The sequence below is a fragment of the Carassius auratus genome, chromosome 35, assembly GCF_003368295.1.
Source record: "Carassius auratus strain Wakin chromosome 35, ASM336829v1, whole genome shotgun sequence".
NCBI lineage: Eukaryota > Metazoa > Chordata > Actinopteri > Cypriniformes > Cyprinidae > Carassius > Carassius auratus.
This window is the reverse complement of record NC_039277.1, coordinates 16,178,496-16,195,620: the sequence shown is the minus strand read 5'-3', so window position 1 is coordinate 16,195,620 and position 17,125 is coordinate 16,178,496. Positions and strand designations below refer to the sequence as shown.

At 34.9% G+C, this 17,125-nt stretch overlaps 2 protein-coding genes across 5 annotated transcripts in view; both read left to right on the top strand.

Moving 5' to 3' along the window:
- Nucleotides 1–976: 976 nt before the first annotated feature.
- On the top strand, nucleotides 977–8,845 carry LOC113054626 (septin-5). 2 transcript variants are annotated; one of them, XM_026220290.1, is made up of 12 exons: nucleotides 977–1,062; nucleotides 1,219–1,229; nucleotides 3,055–3,145; nucleotides 4,237–4,323; nucleotides 4,422–4,545; nucleotides 4,627–4,761; nucleotides 5,932–6,049; nucleotides 6,159–6,260; nucleotides 7,054–7,150; nucleotides 7,307–7,442; nucleotides 7,542–7,644; nucleotides 7,773–8,845. In XM_026220290.1, the coding sequence occupies exons 1-12, from the start codon at nucleotides 1,020–1,022 to the stop codon at nucleotides 7,833–7,835; spliced, it is 1,110 nt and encodes a 369-aa protein (XP_026076075.1). In that variant the 5' UTR covers nucleotides 977–1,019; the 3' UTR covers nucleotides 7,836–8,845. The 2 variants fall into 2 exon arrangements, with proteins under 2 accessions (XP_026076075.1, XP_026076074.1); XM_026220289.1 differs by having other exon boundaries at nucleotides 7,307–7,644.
- Nucleotides 8,846–10,155: 1,310 nt separating this feature from the next.
- LOC113054624 (multiple C2 and transmembrane domain-containing protein 1-like) overlaps nucleotides 10,156–17,125 on the top strand; it is a 32,791-nt gene continuing 25,821 nt past the window's right edge. The window contains exons 1-2 of one of the 3 annotated variants that reach the window (XM_026220288.1): nucleotides 14,718–15,227; nucleotides 16,288–16,361. In XM_026220288.1, coding sequence (XP_026076073.1) covers nucleotides 16,338–16,361 — 24 coding nt within the window. In that variant the 5' untranslated portion in view covers nucleotides 14,718–15,227; nucleotides 16,288–16,337. Of the gene's footprint in view, nucleotides 10,840–14,717; nucleotides 15,228–16,250; nucleotides 16,362–17,125 lie in introns of those variants that run through there. The other 2 variants (XM_026220286.1, XM_026220287.1) reach the window with 2 other exon arrangements.

Here is a 17,125-nt window from a genome sequence, read left to right as displayed (position 1 = left end):
GAGAGAGATCAACATTATTTCCTCAACAAACAGAGGACATTTCTAAATACAGCCCACATTCATTCACTTACTTCATTTTTTTTTCTTCAGCAGAGTTGCAATGTCAGCATCTTCCTAATTGAAGTGGCCTTTGATGTGTTTCTAGAATAAATAAACTGCTCTGTTTCTGACCCAGAGGGGAACAGTTCCCTGTAGTTCATGCAGGCTGTATGTAACCTGTCACACGGTTTCCTGGGCAGTATTTACAGAGCAGGGTCTCACTATTGTGTTGCTCTCCGGACATCTTCCTTTCCATGTCCTTCTCTGTGAGGAAAATCCCAATGCATGACAATACATGCATGAGCTATAATTGATCATTTAAGCACACAAAGACTCACATGCATCCATTCAAACCACTGTAGTTCAAACATTTATACAGGGAATCTGGATATAATGTTATGCTGCCACCATGTGTCAGATCTCTACAGTACGCAAAACTGGAAGAACCACTTACATAAGCCATCATTTTTTTTTAATGTATTATTAATTAAAAATATTAATTTGGGATTAATTTATTATCTATGTATTTATTTTACATTTAACTATATATATATTTTATATATGTATATATAAATATATGTTTTTTTTATGTATGTTTATAGGTCGGTTTGAAAGTAATTTATTTCTTTCAAATTTTTATTTATATTTCACACTTTTTTAATAAGGATATTTGTACTTTTTATCGATTGATACACCCTTACCTTATTTGTATTTTATATATACAGTAAATATCCCATCTGGCAGCATCATATATATTCCAGCTGTTTTCCAAGCCAATATATGAATCCTACTATGGCCAAACATCATCTCATGAATATTAATTACATAATGCTGCAGTTTCGCGGTTACTATCCAATAGCGATGGACTCGCGCAGATGTTCCTCGGTGACCGTCCAATGAAGTAGACTTGTCTAATGAATATTAATGAGCACGCCTTCGCCATAATACGATTTGTGATTGGCGTTCCGAAAGCGGTCGGGATGACGAGCAGCGCCAGGTACAAGAGCAGGACGGTGAAATCAGGTAAGACATGAGGTGTTAACGGTAGGGGACTGAAATAACATTAAGATTTAATAAGGGAAATGTAATTTGTCTGTTTGCATCAATCGCTCTGGATTTAATGCATTAATGGGCGTCTGCATCCTTCACCTGCTTCGGGCGTCTCACATCACACAACAGAGGATGGAGAGGTAAGACTACTTTTAAGTCTTCAATCATCATTTTTTATCATTTTTATTTTTATCAATGTGTTAGGTTGAATGATTCACATCTGTGCGCGTGCTGCATATAGGCTATTTCTGGGACAGTGGGTTGGCATGCTATGAATAGAGCCATGGGGCTCATAAGACGCTCCTGCCTCACTTACATCGGCTTGGTTGGGAGAGACACCAAAATAGTATATTCTGTATATTTGGTCTGGCATTTAAGGATTGCAAATATCCATCAAATTCAAGGATGCTGTAAATTTTCCGAAATGCATGAAACTAATCCTCACTGCCTGCTTTCAGTGTCCCACATTTCATCACAATCTCTGTTTGACCTCACTGTGAAGCAGCAGGAGAACTGCATGCATTGCATCATTTGAGGACAATGACAAAGATGCAGATACCATTAGCCACTCGTCCTAACGTGTTCATTAAAATGTAATGTATCTAGCATAGTTATTGTTTTAATTATATGTGTTAATCTAAAAAACAAAACAAGCCATACTTCACCCCAGAATTAAAGAGAAATGAAATTGCATTTTGCAGAAAAAAAATAATAATTATGTTTGTATTGCAATTAAGATCATTTTCATAACGACATTTTTTTCTTTATGCATTACTATAATAAGAATTAGGGGAGAAATATGATTCATTGATATTGAAATAATGTCCCAATTCAAAAATCTTAATAGTCCCAAAAATAGGGCTCATTGGCTTCATGCAAAATGTAATTTCATATATTTTTATGATGAAATTCACCCATATAGTGCTTTTCAATCCTAAATATCCTATTAAAGACGTATTTTACATTCTTTAATGAGATGCCACACTGTTTTGGAATATTTTTGTGATTACATATTCCTCTTCAAATAAAAAACAAACATGCAAAAAAAAAAAAAAAAAAAAAAAAGATAAATTAGGACTTCATGTGGTCTGCTCTGTGCACTGGCTTAGAAAATGTCTAAATGTGCACTTGGCTCTCCGTATGTCCACCCGAGGGCGAACTATCAGTCAGTCTGGACGACTGATGAAATAAAATAATGCCTCTGTCTGCTAGGACACGTTCAATTCATTTCTTGTCTTGTTTCTCAGTGAACGCCCACTAATACATGCACATGGATTCAAGTGACTGTTGCCAGCTGTGCATGAAAGCAAAATCCAATATCCATGCCTCTAAGTCAGGATAAACCTCTCCCCCACAGCCAGATTCCCAGACAGGCCAAACAATCCTGGAGATGAACCCAAGCAGGGGAATCTATTGTGTGAAAACAGATTTTAAGATGTTGACCTTCTCATTTTGATCCAAAATTGCTATTTTGTAATATAATACAATGCATTCTCAAAAGCAAACTCTACTAATCAGTCTAATTGTACTTAGATCCTGCATGGATTTTAAAACAAATTGCATACTCTGCTGCTCTTTAAGATGCAAAACAGAGCAAATTTTGCATATTTGTGATGCAAACCAAGCATAATGATTCTATATGACAGTAGAATGGTTTTATATAATAGGATAAATTATGTAATATTGTAAAAATGGGCTTTGAGGCCTTCGGCATTGGCTCCTAAACATAATGAAACATGGCAGGAATTGTGGGATTGCCCTAGTAAAGAAGTGAGTGTGGTTACATCAGGCTGGCTGTGTAGGATGGGGGTTGGGTGCTTGGATTCATCTTTATCCCACAGCTATCACATGCTTTGCTTTGCTGATGTCCATTTTTGCATACTGTACAGTTGTTTTGATATGGAAATTGATGTGGTAGAAGCATTGCTCTGTTAAATGATCTCATTATATACGCTATTCTTTTAGGAAAAAGAGTATGTCGGCTTCGCCACCCTCCCAAACCAGGTTCACAGGAAGTCGGTCAAAAAAGGTTTTGATTTCACACTCATGGTGGCAGGTGAGTTTCCTTTTCATTAACTATAACTAATATTAAAACTATTGTGTTCCTTAAAGTGATAGTCCAGCCAAAAATGAAAATGTTATCATCATTTTCTCACGTTGTTCCATGACTTTCTATATGTTTTCATGACTTTCTGTCTTCCGTGAACACAAAAGAGTATCTTTTGAACAATGTTGGTGACCAAACAGTTTTGGTTCCCATTGACTGAATCTATTGTATGAACTAAAAATACTGTGGAAGTCAATGGGATCCAGAACTGTTTGGTTATCAACATTCTTTAAAATATCTTTGTGTGTGTGTGTGTGTGTGGTTCCACATGCAGAAGAAAGAAAGGCATAAAGGTTTGGAACAATATGAGGGCAAGTAAATTATGACTTTTAATTTGGGTGGACTATCCAATTTAACTGAAATAAAGATTAAATACAATATCAATATTAAATATTCATATAAAGTGAATATTCATATAAATAGCTTAAATCTAAATAGGAACAAAAGACATGTAACAAAATATTAAAATTTAAACTAAAATTACAATTATAATTGAAGATATAAAAATACAAATAAGTATATTTTGTATAGACTAAATATATAGACTATATTAATAAATACTAAAATAATATATAGAAACAGTGTTAATAGTATCATTGAGCTATGTGTTTATGCATATTTTCTTTTTTTCTTTATACTTTTATAAATTTTGGTGTGTTTTTGTAATTTTTTAGTGTTTTTTTTATCTGTCTATATAGTTTTATTTTATTAATAATTTTATTTATTTTTCATTTTCCATTTTAATTCAGCATATCAATTTAAACTAATTTAAAATGAGAAATGCTGATGAAATTAAAGTTGAAACAGCTGAATAAAAAGTTTTTTTTATTAACATTTATTTTGTCAAGTAATGACATTTTTTTAGTATTGGTTTTTATTTTAGTTTCAGTTTTAGTTTGATATTAATAACCCTGTGAAGTCTATTTTGCCATTTTTAATGATTCATATAACTGAAAGCAGACAGATAAAGAGCTTCAAACGTTTCTCGACCACACGAGCAAAATCTGAATTTCTGCATGTATACACTCCTTGTCTTTTAGGGGAGTCTGGTCTTGGAAAGTCCACCCTGATCAACAGCTTGTTCCTCACAGATTTGTACAAGGACAGGAAACTACTGAATGCTGAAGGTATATTTCTGCTCTCATACTCGCAGATTTACTGCAGTTTAAATAATGTATTCTAGATGACGCATCTGTCCTTCCTGAGATATGTATTTGGTGTTTAGAGCGCATCAGTCAGACTGTGGAGATCATCAAACACACGGTTGACATCGAGGAGAAGGGCGTTAAGCTGAAGCTGACTATTATAGACACACCAGGTTTTGGAGACGCTGTCAATAATACAGAGAGGTACATACGTAGAGTTTAATTCAGATTTGTTCATTATAGTGTCGTTTTCTTCTAATCAGAGTCTTTTGTCTCACCTGTCAGCTGGAAGGCCATCACTGACTACATTGACCAGCAGTTTGAACAGTATTTTCGGGATGAAAGCGGCTTGAACAGGAAGAACATCCAGGATAACCGTGTCCACTGCTGCTTATACTTCATCCCTCCGTTCGGACACGGGTAATCCAACCTGGACTCTCTACTAAATATGTGCTTCCTTTAAATATCTGAATAAAATATGTTCAGATAAAGGCATTCCTTTTGCTCAAACAGTTGAGCAAGCTGTTAGCAACACTAAGGTCATGGTTTCGATTCCCGGGAAATGCTTAACTAAAATGAATAGAGAAATAAATAATACCTTTAACGTATACCTTAAATGCCAAATGCAGAAATGAAAATGAAATACATGAAATGTTACATCTTAAATTTGGCAAAATAAAATAATTCTGAAATAATTATTAAAAGAATTACAAATAAATTATTAAGCAATAGAAACAGACAAACAAAAATAATTTTTCTACAAGTTCTACAGCTATTTGTTGATATATATATATATATAGTTGTCCATCATATTGCTTATTTTGTTAAAATTAAAATAATTCAGAAAGTTTGGAGTCAGTAAGATTCATTTAATGAAACTAATACTTTTATGTATTAAATTGATCAAAAGTGCTAATAAATATATTTATAATTGTTAAAAAAAAAAAAAAAATATATATATATATATATATATATATATATATATTTCAAATAAGTGCTGTTCTATTATACTTTAAATTCATAAAAGAATCCTGCAAAATTATGTCATGTTTTCCACAAACAAATATTAAGCAGCAAAAACTGTCAACATTGATAATAATAATAATAATAATAATAATAATAATAATAATAATAATAATAATAATTGTAAATAAATGTTTCTAAAGCACCAAATCAGCATATTAGAATGATTTCTGAAGATCATGTGACACTGAAAACTGGAGGAATGATGCTGAAAATTCAGATGAAATTGTAAAATATATTAAAACAGATAACAGTTATTTTAAATTGTAATAATATTTCACAATATCACTATTTTTATTTGTATTTTTAATCAATTAAATGAAGTTTTGATGAGCAGAAGAAGACTTCTTTCAAAAACACACACAGAAAACTGACCCCAAACATTTGAATGGTAATATGAACTTCATATAAACATCAAACTCGATTATGAATGAGCAAAAAATCTTATTTTCCATCATATGGCTTCATTTATGAAACTTAGACTCTAAATGTCTGTTTTTCTGAAAGCCAATTGAATGAAGTATGACAGACCGGATAAGCCCACTCACTCTCTCTTCTCCCCCTCAGGCTGCGGCCCGTGGACGTGGAGTTCATGAAAGCCCTGCAGGACAAGGTGAACGTGGTTCCACTCATTTCCAAGGCTGACTGTCTGACGCCAGCGGAGATGAGGAAGATGAAGGACAGGGTAAAGCGGATCACCTCGACCTCAGTCTGTTCATACACGCACACCGCATCCTCGCTCGATGGTGTCAGGGCTTCTGACGTAACCAGTGTTTTCCATCCTTCTATTCAAGGTGAGGGAAGAGATCGAGAAGTTCGGCATCAAAGTGTACCAGTTCCCAGACTGTGATTCTGATGAAGACGAGGAGTTCAAGCAACAGGACCGAGAGCTAAAGGTCAGAATTATGACTCATAAATGGATACTTAAAAACTCGAGACATGAAAACTGATGTTCGCTGTTTCTATCCAACGTTGATGTCTGGTTCATAGGATCCACGCTACATGTTTGATCCAGTTAACTATACTCCTCTGGGACAATAATTTAGCTAAATGATTATTATTAATAACAGTCAAAGTAAAATACAAATAAAAATATATATTAATTTAAATTAATTATAAATAAAAATAAAAATAAATATTCCACCAGGACAAGGGAATCCATCTTTGAAAATTGACTGTAAGCTCAACTTTTCCTGCAGAACTTGACTAACTAACTTAAATAAATACATAAATAAATACAAATAAATGCATAAATAAATAATTTAAAATATAAATAAAATAAAAAAATCAACATTACATTTTAATTAAGTGTAAAAAATACCTTAAAAAATAAGAACATTTGGTAAAATCAACAAATTAATGTACACTTTAAAAGCAAATAAAATTTAATTAAAAAAGGACAATAAACTATAAATAAAATCAAAGGAAAAAAGTTAACCTGAACGATGGAGCTCTTTCTGGAGTTGACTTAACTAACTTAACTAACTAATGGAAAATTTTGAAAATAATTTAAAATTTAAAATGAAGTGAAATCGAATAATAAATTGAACCAAACAAGGGAATAAATCACAATCTTCTAGAAGCGACTGTAAACTCAACTCTTCCTGGAGAACTTTAATTAGGGTAATCTTTTAAAAACTTTCAAAGTTAAAAGCAAAAAATCTGAATGTTCTTTGTTGTGTGTTTCAGGAAAGCACTCCATTTGCTGTGATTGGGAGCAACACGACAGTGGAGGTCAAAGGTCAGCGGGTGAGAGGGAGACTTTACCCATGGGGCATTGTGGAAGGTCAGTACAAATCTACACTTGAATATCTCAATTTTGCATGAGACCCACTCTGAACGGATAAAAACAAATGCATGAAGAATAAGTTTTAATAAAGCTAAATATAAATGTTCTAAAAAGGCTTCACAAACCGGTTTGTGCACATACGTTTTGTCACAGTGGAAAATCAGTCCCATTGTGACTTCGTCAAGCTGAGGAACATGTTGATTCGCTCACACATGCATGATCTGAAAGACATCACGTGTGACGTTCACTATGAAAACTACAGAGCGCAGTGCATACAGCAAATGACAAGGCAAGTCACAATGATTTTCTCAAATATCTTAATAGATATCATTGAAAAATATACTTTGCCATTGTTTTTATGGCTTATAAGATGTTCTGTTTTCACCAGCAAACTGTCCCAGGATAATCGTGTGGAGAGCCCTATCCCTATACTACCACTGTCCACCCCGGACGCAGAGACAGAAAAGCTGATAAAGATGAAAGATGAAGAGGTGAGTCAGCTGTCCTGCTTAATCTAGTTATTTCAGTTCTTAGCTGTCAATTAAAAACTGTGACATTGAGCATTTCTGCAACACTAAATGCTGAATCTGTCTAATATTATTCACATTGTCTTTCAAAGTTGCGGAGGATGCAGGAGATGCTTCAAAAAATGCAGCAGCAGATGCACGAACAGGACCTGTAAATGCCGCTCTGAACAAAAACAGCCGATTTCAACTTTCAGCTTTTACACAAGCAGACACGTAACACTTTAACATCCCACTGAAGGATATACAGTAGGGAAAGCAAACACAACACAGAGATATGAATGCATGTGTCGAGCACTGCGGTTAAAAGGGTCGCTTCACCTGAGCCTGATATCTAAAACCAGGCTCCAAGTTTAAATATTTAGTTACGCTAAAAGATTTAGTGATAGTTTGTTTTCACACTTTGTACAGTCCATGTGATGCTGTATGACTGTTTCCATGGCAAAGACTGCTGCTTTATTCACAGTAGACATGGCAAATGCTCTGTCGTTTTTTTTCTTCTGCCGTTTTTATGATCTGTTTCTATCCCCTTTTCTTTATAATATTTAGTAATGTGTGTGTGCGAATGTGTGCCTGTGCCAATTTGATTAAAACAAGTGGAATGCTAAGTGGAAAACCAAATATTTGAGTGTTTTTCTACTTTTAAAGAAGCTTTACCAACCAGTTATTAAATTCTGAACAAGGTTTAGAAGTATGAAAACATTTGCAGTATTAAAGCAAATACTTTAACCTTAATCATTTTTTCATTCTTCATTAATTTATTTGTCTCTGAAGGCCTTATCAGAGCACCTTGAATTGCAAACTTTGTTGTACGACTGCTAAATGTTGAAGGGAATTTTCACTGATCCAACCTTTTGTCTACATTATTGATTGAACATGAAAATTTAATTCTCAATTTTTTATGAGATTCAGGTTATAATATACCACATAGGATGACTGTTCCAGTCCTATAACACCAAATTATTCATAATATTTTACAAAATGGATATCAGACAATCTTTATCAGGCTCTAACTTCTTTATAAATATACTTGTTGTTGGTTGGTTTTACATGGATACATTGAGATATTGATTTGTATGCCCTGTATGTATTTACTCAAGCTATTCATATGAGCGTGACAGATGCAACATCTGGCATTTATCATGATTCCTTTGAAAAATAAACACCATCTGTGGTAGAACCTGTCTGATCTGTACATCTTTTCATGATTGTTAAATACTTTTTATGTTGCTCATGATATAATTTAACTTTCTTGTCATTAATACCCAAATTATCTTTCTATTGCACACACAGACACACGCATATGTGTATTTGTGTGTGTGTGTGTGTGTGTGTAGTTGAGCATGTTCTTCTGCATGGACTGACGGTGAGGGAAGTTGGCCTACAGGCTCATCTACAGGGTTTCACTTACACGATACACATACAGCAGCAGTACTTCAGATGATAGAACTTTCATTATTCGATGTACAGTAAAAATACTGTACATGTTGTATTCCCTCAAACTCATTACTGTTGAATTGACTTGTAGTCAAGTAGTCCTTACATGTACTCTATTTGTGCAGAACTGAGAGATGGCTGTCTAGGGGAGGCAGAAAAGTATTTTGTCAGAAAACTAAGAAACTGCTCTAAAAAATAAGGATACTACCAGTTCTGTAATGCAGTTTGGCAGAACTGAATGAATAATTGAATGAATGAATGAATGAATGAATGAATGAATTTATTTATTTACAGTGACTGCCAGTATATTCCAGTGTGTGTTTACTGTATATTCTATTGTTTGGTTTTCAAACCTTTCATCTACTGTAAGATCTTTTTACAGTAGTGAGATGAAAGTAAACTTTTCCTAAACTTTTCTGTTTATTTAAATGGGGAGTCATCTCATTTATCACCAGTAAAATATGGAGTGCAACAAGGATCAGTCCTAGGTCCTCTGCTATTTTCAATATACATGTTGCCCCTTTGTAATATGCCCCTTGGTATTATTAGAAATTACGGGATTAATTTCCCCTGTTATGCTGATGATACTCAACTATATATCTCAGCAAGACCATGTGAAACCAGGTGAAATTATCTAAGCATTTTGCATCTTGTGTGTGCAATTCTTGAATTTGTGTGTTAAGTTTCGAAAAAAAAGAGGAAAACTTTGGAAAATGTGTGTAAGCAGTTGGAAAAAACTGTAATTACATAATTTTGCTATTTGGGTGAACTATCCCTTTAACGCATTAAGTGTTTTTCAACCGTTATAATGATGGGAGGGAAACACTTAAAGCATAATTGTAAACGCACTGCGTTCTATTCTGGGCTCATCTGATTGTCTGTACATATACTTTATTAATAATGCGTTAACTGCGTTTGGTATTTCAAATCAAAAGCTCGGTGGGCAGGAACACTGCGTGATCAGATGACTTATTTAGTAAGCTATGGGTAACACAGCAACTTTTTAATTACATGGGCGTGGATGAGGACCACAGACGGGGGGACTGTCTCGTTTTATAAAACCATGAAGGTCTGCAGATGTGCTGAGGAACAACTTGCCTCTCCATCACTCTACTTCCGCATCAAATATGCTTTTAACGCTCAACATGTCCCGCTGAGCGCAACACTGAAGTAAATGCTATTTGAATCGTTTTGCATGTTTTCAACATTAACCTCAAAGAAACGTCTGAGTGGGACGCAGCAGCAGACTGCAGAGATCATATGGAAGGGAAACTGGACATGGATGATGTTTCTCTAACCCGTAATGAGCATCAACGGGGTTCGAGGAAGTCCTTCCACGGCAGACCCAAACTCTCTGGCAGTCCCAAACTGGACAAAAAAGACAGAAAGCAAGAAAGTGGGTTTTGGATATTTAAAAAGAAACGACAAAATGGTTTGGACCGAGCGTTGTCTTCGTCTCAACCCAATCTGCACAGTGTAGCAGTCGCTTCGGATGGTGGTGAGAGCGGGAGGATGCGCCGCCGCATGCCGGAGCAGAGTGTCGGTACGGCGGCCCCAGCAGCAGCGTCGCTCGGTGCGGAGATCCAGATGCCCAAAAGAACAGTCAGCTCCAAACCGACACTCTCCGATTTGGTGCAGTCCCAACATAAACCTGCTCTGCAGGGGTCCACATGCACCGATGATGCTGTGATGAATGGTAACGAGGATAAGATCAATAAAAGTGTGGTAAGATGATTTATAATGTTCCAGATGTTTTTTCCATTGCACTGCAGTAATAAGTGATGCATGCAGATTTTATCTTATTTATTTTATCTTACTCTCTACATTCACACTTGCAGATGTTTTAAAGCGTAAAGAAATGTAGCCACTTAATAAAAAGATTGTTTTTGTTATAAATACAGTGAAATATCAGGTTTTGATCAATTTGTATAGCAACTGCCTATAGGGTTTTGTGATGCCACAGCTCCCTAAATATAAATCTATACAAATATTTTGCGTAATTTCTATTTGATAGTGATAAACTTTACCTTTTGTTAGTTAAAGTGAGAAATCTATTTGCTACAAAATATAATTAATACATTTTCTTATAAGAATTATGATTTACAGCCAGGTTCCTGCTGGAAAACATATGCTATATTAGTTTGAGGTGCTTTTTGTAACCTGCTATCTGATTTGTTATGGGCGAAACTTGATCAAGGAGCACCAAGTCAATCTCCCCCATCACAAATGAACAGCATGGTTCAGCTAGACGTCATGTAAAGCCAGATTAGATGCGTTAGATGTTGAAGCTTGATCACATCCGCCAGTATGATGTCAGAGAAATGGAAACATTTCCAGAATGACTTTGTAAATGACTTTGTAGATTGCGTTTAAAGGGCAATCAACCATTAAACTAATTTGCCTCATTTTACATGATGTCCCACTTTTGCTGAATCCACCCTAGCGACTGCTTTTACAATCAAACAAACAGAATGATTTTGACACTAATATTTTTTACATTGCAAGTCCAAATCAGATGTCAATTCAGAACTCCTCCAATTATCAGTAGACAGACATCTTTTGTTGCATGTATTCATTTGAATATCTTTGCCCTTGTACATTTTTAACATTTACGCACACCAAGGTTTACGGGAATTGGGAATTTTTGTGCATGGTCATTTTGTGCACAGCCTAAGGTTCTATCTGAAATTTTTGTCAAAATGGAGTTATTCACATATTCTTATTCTGTGACAGCTTATTTACATTGTGTGGTGTTTCTTATGTAAGCTGGTTTGCAAGAAGAGGAACTTGCCTAAAAGTAAAGACACATGAACACATTAGCAGGCTTGAAGCTGAAGAAGGTGCCAAGCAAGGTTATACAAGTTTATCGGTTCAGTTCATATGCAGAAGAGAATTATTGGCTTTATTTGTACATTTTATCTTATTGATTGTCGATATGCATCAGGTTTTTTAGATCCGTAAATACAGATGAAAATATTTGAATAAGTTGAATATGAATCTATGTACAATTAAAAAAAAAAACAAATTAGATCTTTCGTCGTTTTTTTGCCAGTGGTGTGTTTTGCTTAAATTTAGGTCTTTACAAACCTGTATGTCTTTCTTTCTTCTGCACATCATTTAGAAAAATGCAAGTGAGAAGTGTTTTTGTGTGTGTGTTTTATTTATGTTTTTTATTATTAATTAAAGAATTAGCTTTAAGAAAAGTAAATATTCTCTTGTTTCAGAGCTAAAAGCATCACTGTGTTCATTTACACGCATGCAGCTAATGCTGCTTCTCATGAACTTCATCTCTGCAAGACATTAAGCAACTATTATCAAAGACCTATGTTGTTATGTAGATAGAAACGAGTAAAATGCACAGTCAGAATTTCTTAATTTGTTCTCTAGTTAATCTTGCAATACCTGAACCTACCCCTCACAAAAAACTTTCTGCTATTTAAAAACATTAGCAATTTTTAAAACACTTCTTTCTGTATGATTTATGAGCTTGTTTCCTTATGGGGACCAAAAATGTCCCCACAAGGTCAAAATGTACTGGTATTACTATACTTGTGAGGACATCTGGTCCTCATAGCATAGGATACCAGGTACACACACACACACACCCACATACACACACACACACACACACACACACAAGAACCACAAAGAGCCTTCAAACCATATCACAAGAAAAAAGTTCCCATGACCTTAAACATCCGCGCTATCAGCATTTTAATATTGCATAATATACCACACATTTTTTTGTACTGTCCCACATTAGGCTAATCATACTGTCCCACTTTTCGAAACCACATTTACTAAAGTGGGACACTAGGAAATTTGATAAAAACATAAAATATATAGTTTATGCATACAAAGTTATACTATAGTTTGATGGACAAACATTTTATAAACAAATTAGACCAACAAGTCTTGTTTAAAAATAAATCATACTCCTTAATAACATAATTGTCCAAACTCTATGTCACTGACCTTTGGGTGGTCTTCACACAATGTGCTTTCTGTCTCATGAATGCCCTGCCCTCAAATATGACTGGACATATAAGAAGTCATGTGATTTTGATGACATGATACCACAGCTTTGGCTAAACCTAAAATGATGGGAATTCTGCTTTTCTTTCTACAGTCGCCAGTGTGTTTTTGTATTGGAGCGCTGCGAGGGACTGTTGTCTTTATCCCACTCCCACAGAATTTATGACCATTATTGTGTCCTGCTAACATTTGAATATTGCACATTATGGAGAGTACGCAGAGTATTTAAATCTCTTTTGAATCAGCCATCTTTCTCTCTCCTCAACCTGCCGTGATCAGTCAAAACTGACTCCTGCAGATCGTGTTGAATGCAGGGTTGCCAAGTTCGCATTTTGCCCCCTATGGTTACTTTTAAACTGTAAATGGATTGATTTTCCCTGTGGGTTAAAGGTTTGAAATGTTGCTTAATTACATTAGACTTAAATGCTTGCATTCTGCCTATGATAAAACTGTGCTAGATGTTAAGTTTTGTGAAGAGGGCCACTGGTAGGAAGCTTTTTAGCTGTGTTTATGATCAATATGCATAACAGTGAATGTAAAATATGTTTTTTTGGTATGGAAATTACATATTTTCTGTTTTGATATTTGGGATATTGACATTACACTACATTGGGCACTACTTTAACCACCAGCCAACCAAACCCCAGCCCCCGCCCCCGCCCGCACCCACCGTCCTCTTTTTGGAAAACTAAAATATGGTCACCATACATGGCCTCAATGTTTTACAGACACACCCAGAAATTAATGTTGAATTGCTTTGCTTGTTAAGATAACATAAACCCATGAGGTAAGCAAAACTTAAAAGCATATTCATATATCTTGAAACTTCTGGTTACAGGAGACAAAGATCTTTTCAATAAAATCCATGCAAAAGTTAATACTTAATACTACTAACCTCGTTCTCACTTGAAATGTGTCCTCACATTAAGTCCTTGAATTTGAGGGTATTGGACCTGGAAAGTCCTTGAAAGGTCCTTGAATTTAAATTTAGTCAAGAACCCTGTCCTTGCCTTAGAAAAAAGAACGTCTGATGTGAAGACAAAAAAAAAAAAGGTTCCTAATATTGTTTTGGGACTCTCCTACATTAGGTTTACATGCATGCAAGGTCAAAAATGCTTTTGTTTTTTCAAAATATGTGTTTAATATCATCTAATTTTTCATTGATTCTCAAATTAGTTTGAAGCAATTCTGAGTGGTCAGATGACCCAGTCTGATTGGTCTGCCATGTACAACACATGTCGGAAACAATACACTCATTGCCATAGTTTTGTAATTTGAACACTTGAACAATTCAGTGGAGCCAGCTGGTCTGAGGCATCTTTCAAGAGCAAGCGTTTTGTGAATCACACGTTGAACTCCCCAAGATTTAAGAAGCAGTCTTCAGTAAAATGATGGGAATACAAAAAAAGATTGGGGTTTTATTGCTGTGGTACAGTGGAAAAAAGACTTTAACCACTGATTATTTGCAGCCTCATCTTTCAGAAGTGAAAATAAAAATTTGCGTAGGACACCGCGAATTACTGATGACTCATTTCAGCAGTCCAGAGCTGATTCTTTTGGGGGACAATTTTATTTTTTTTGTGCTCTTTCAGCTTTACAAGTTTGCAGATCGTTTATATTCACATACAGCTACATTACATGAAAGGCAATATTCGAAATGGCATAATAGGGGCATTTTAAATAATCATAATGCAAAACTCCATTATGGCTTCTGTCCTGAGCTATGACTGAGAAAAACGTTGAGCAATACGGTTTTTGGCTATAGGCATTGAAGTTTAGCGTATAGAGTAGTTTTTCCGCTTCCATGTCCTTCCCAAACCATACATCACTGGTTTACCAGCCACTCACAGCGCAGCAGAGATAAGAGTCAGACGAACATCACAGCATAGCTTTGAGTTCCACTGGATCATACTGGCTCTGTCTTTACTCCATTACATGTGTGGACTTGTTTTGGTATGGAGCTGCGGGAGCTGTCTTTGTGGTTAGATGAGGAAGGCTTTTGAGGAGGTTTGAGATTTGATTTGAAACAGCAGCATTCATTTTTTGAGGAATCTGTGACTTAGGATCCGGCAATAGAGGTGATTAGTCTGCTCAGAAGTAACTCTGAAACTCCTCCACGTGTGCCATAGGTGCTACCTTTGGTGAGCATGTTGATTGTGTATGTGTCATGGTATGTGGGAACTGCAAGTGTGTGTGTGTGTGTGTGTGTGTGTGTTTGTGTGAGTGTGTGTGTTATTAAGATATTCCAAGTGACTAAATCATCATTGACTTAAAAATAAAATTTTTAGTAAATGAATTCGTTTTTTGTATTTGAATATCTTTTGTGACTATTGGCCAAAAAAGTTATATCTTAAAAAGTTAGTAAAATGTATTAAAACTGTTATGCCACTTTAAAGTCATGTGGGTTGTAAAATCATTTAACGACTGTGGGATGAGTATCCTAGCTGCAACTTTTCTAAAAGCCAGTCACGTTCACTGACATCCGAGTCTAATTGCTCAGGGCTTAAATGCTACATACCAGACTAGACAGCAATGGAAACAACATTAAAGAGATCACATGTTTCCTCTCTTTCAAAATTACACTTAATGCATGTGCATTTTACACACACCCCCTGAGGCCCCTATAAAGGACCCCAGAATTTCTGTTTACAGGCTGCTTTTCTTGCAAACAGGAAGTGGCTCTATAACTTTAACCACAAAACTGTCAACTGCTTCATCTTCCTGTTAAACCCTTTGGCAGGGTATCATGAAATATTTTCTCTTGCCAAAGTCCAGTCATCATGACTTCAGATGTTTCTAGTATTGGATGCATTGCATTAATGGATATTTGCATACAGGACACGTGTTGACTGTTTACTGGTTGCACTGCTGCCCAAAATCGTTGTCATTGAGTACAAATAGACAGTTTTGTTGTATCGTAACTATCTCTAATGAAATTAAATTGCACTAACAGCTATTTTATTTTTATTTTTTATTTTTTTTGTACTTGATGGAGCTAGATGAAGCTTATTACGAGATTTGATTTATAGGAACAATCAATATGAGCCACTTGTACAAACCTCAATAATGATTTTCAGTGCAGAGGTTGACGTGTTTTTTGGCTGGCATCATTTCCCATGTCAGTGTCTTTCTCCTTAGGAGATCTGCTCACAGCGGAGGAGAGACGAGGAGTGTCTTTGCTCACAGAGATGCTCACAACAGAACAGAGCAAGGTGAAGTCATCTTAGACAGGTCTTCTAAGGGAGGGCCGAACTAGGTCAGCTTTAAAGCTCCCTGCAGTTTTCTGTCGAAAGAAATTTTGAAAATGAAAAAAATTAAGATAAAATAAGATATAAACATTATATAATAAATATAAATATTAGTACTGTAATTTTATAGTTGTAATTCTTATAAAATCATCATCATAATAAACAACATTATTATTATTTTGATTATTATTTTATCCAATTTATATATTTACAGTTGTACTGTACAATTAGATTATTATACTTTTCTTAAATACACTATTCTAAATATTTTACAGTGATATTTTAGTAATAATATTACATATTTAGTTTTCATTTTGTAATAGCAATCATAATAATCAATCACAATAAAAATGGTAATAATAATTATCAAACTGATATATAATCACAATATATTTGGCCAAATATTTCATCCCTGCAACAACATTAAAGAGGTTTTTTTTTAATCGCATTTTAAACCGTAATCTTTTATTTTAAGAAAAATCACAACAATTCTTATTTTGCCCTTAAATTGTGCAGCTACAGGTCATAAAATATTATAAATCATTATAATTCAGGTGTGAGTTTGACTGACCAGTTATCAAACAAGAAGACTTCAAGATGTTAAGACTTCAAGATCATTGATTGCATTTGGAGTTCTGTTTGGTTTGATTTTTGGGTCCCACTTAAATGGGGGGGTGAAATGCTATTTCATGCATACTGAGTTTTTTACACTGTTAAAGAGTTGGATT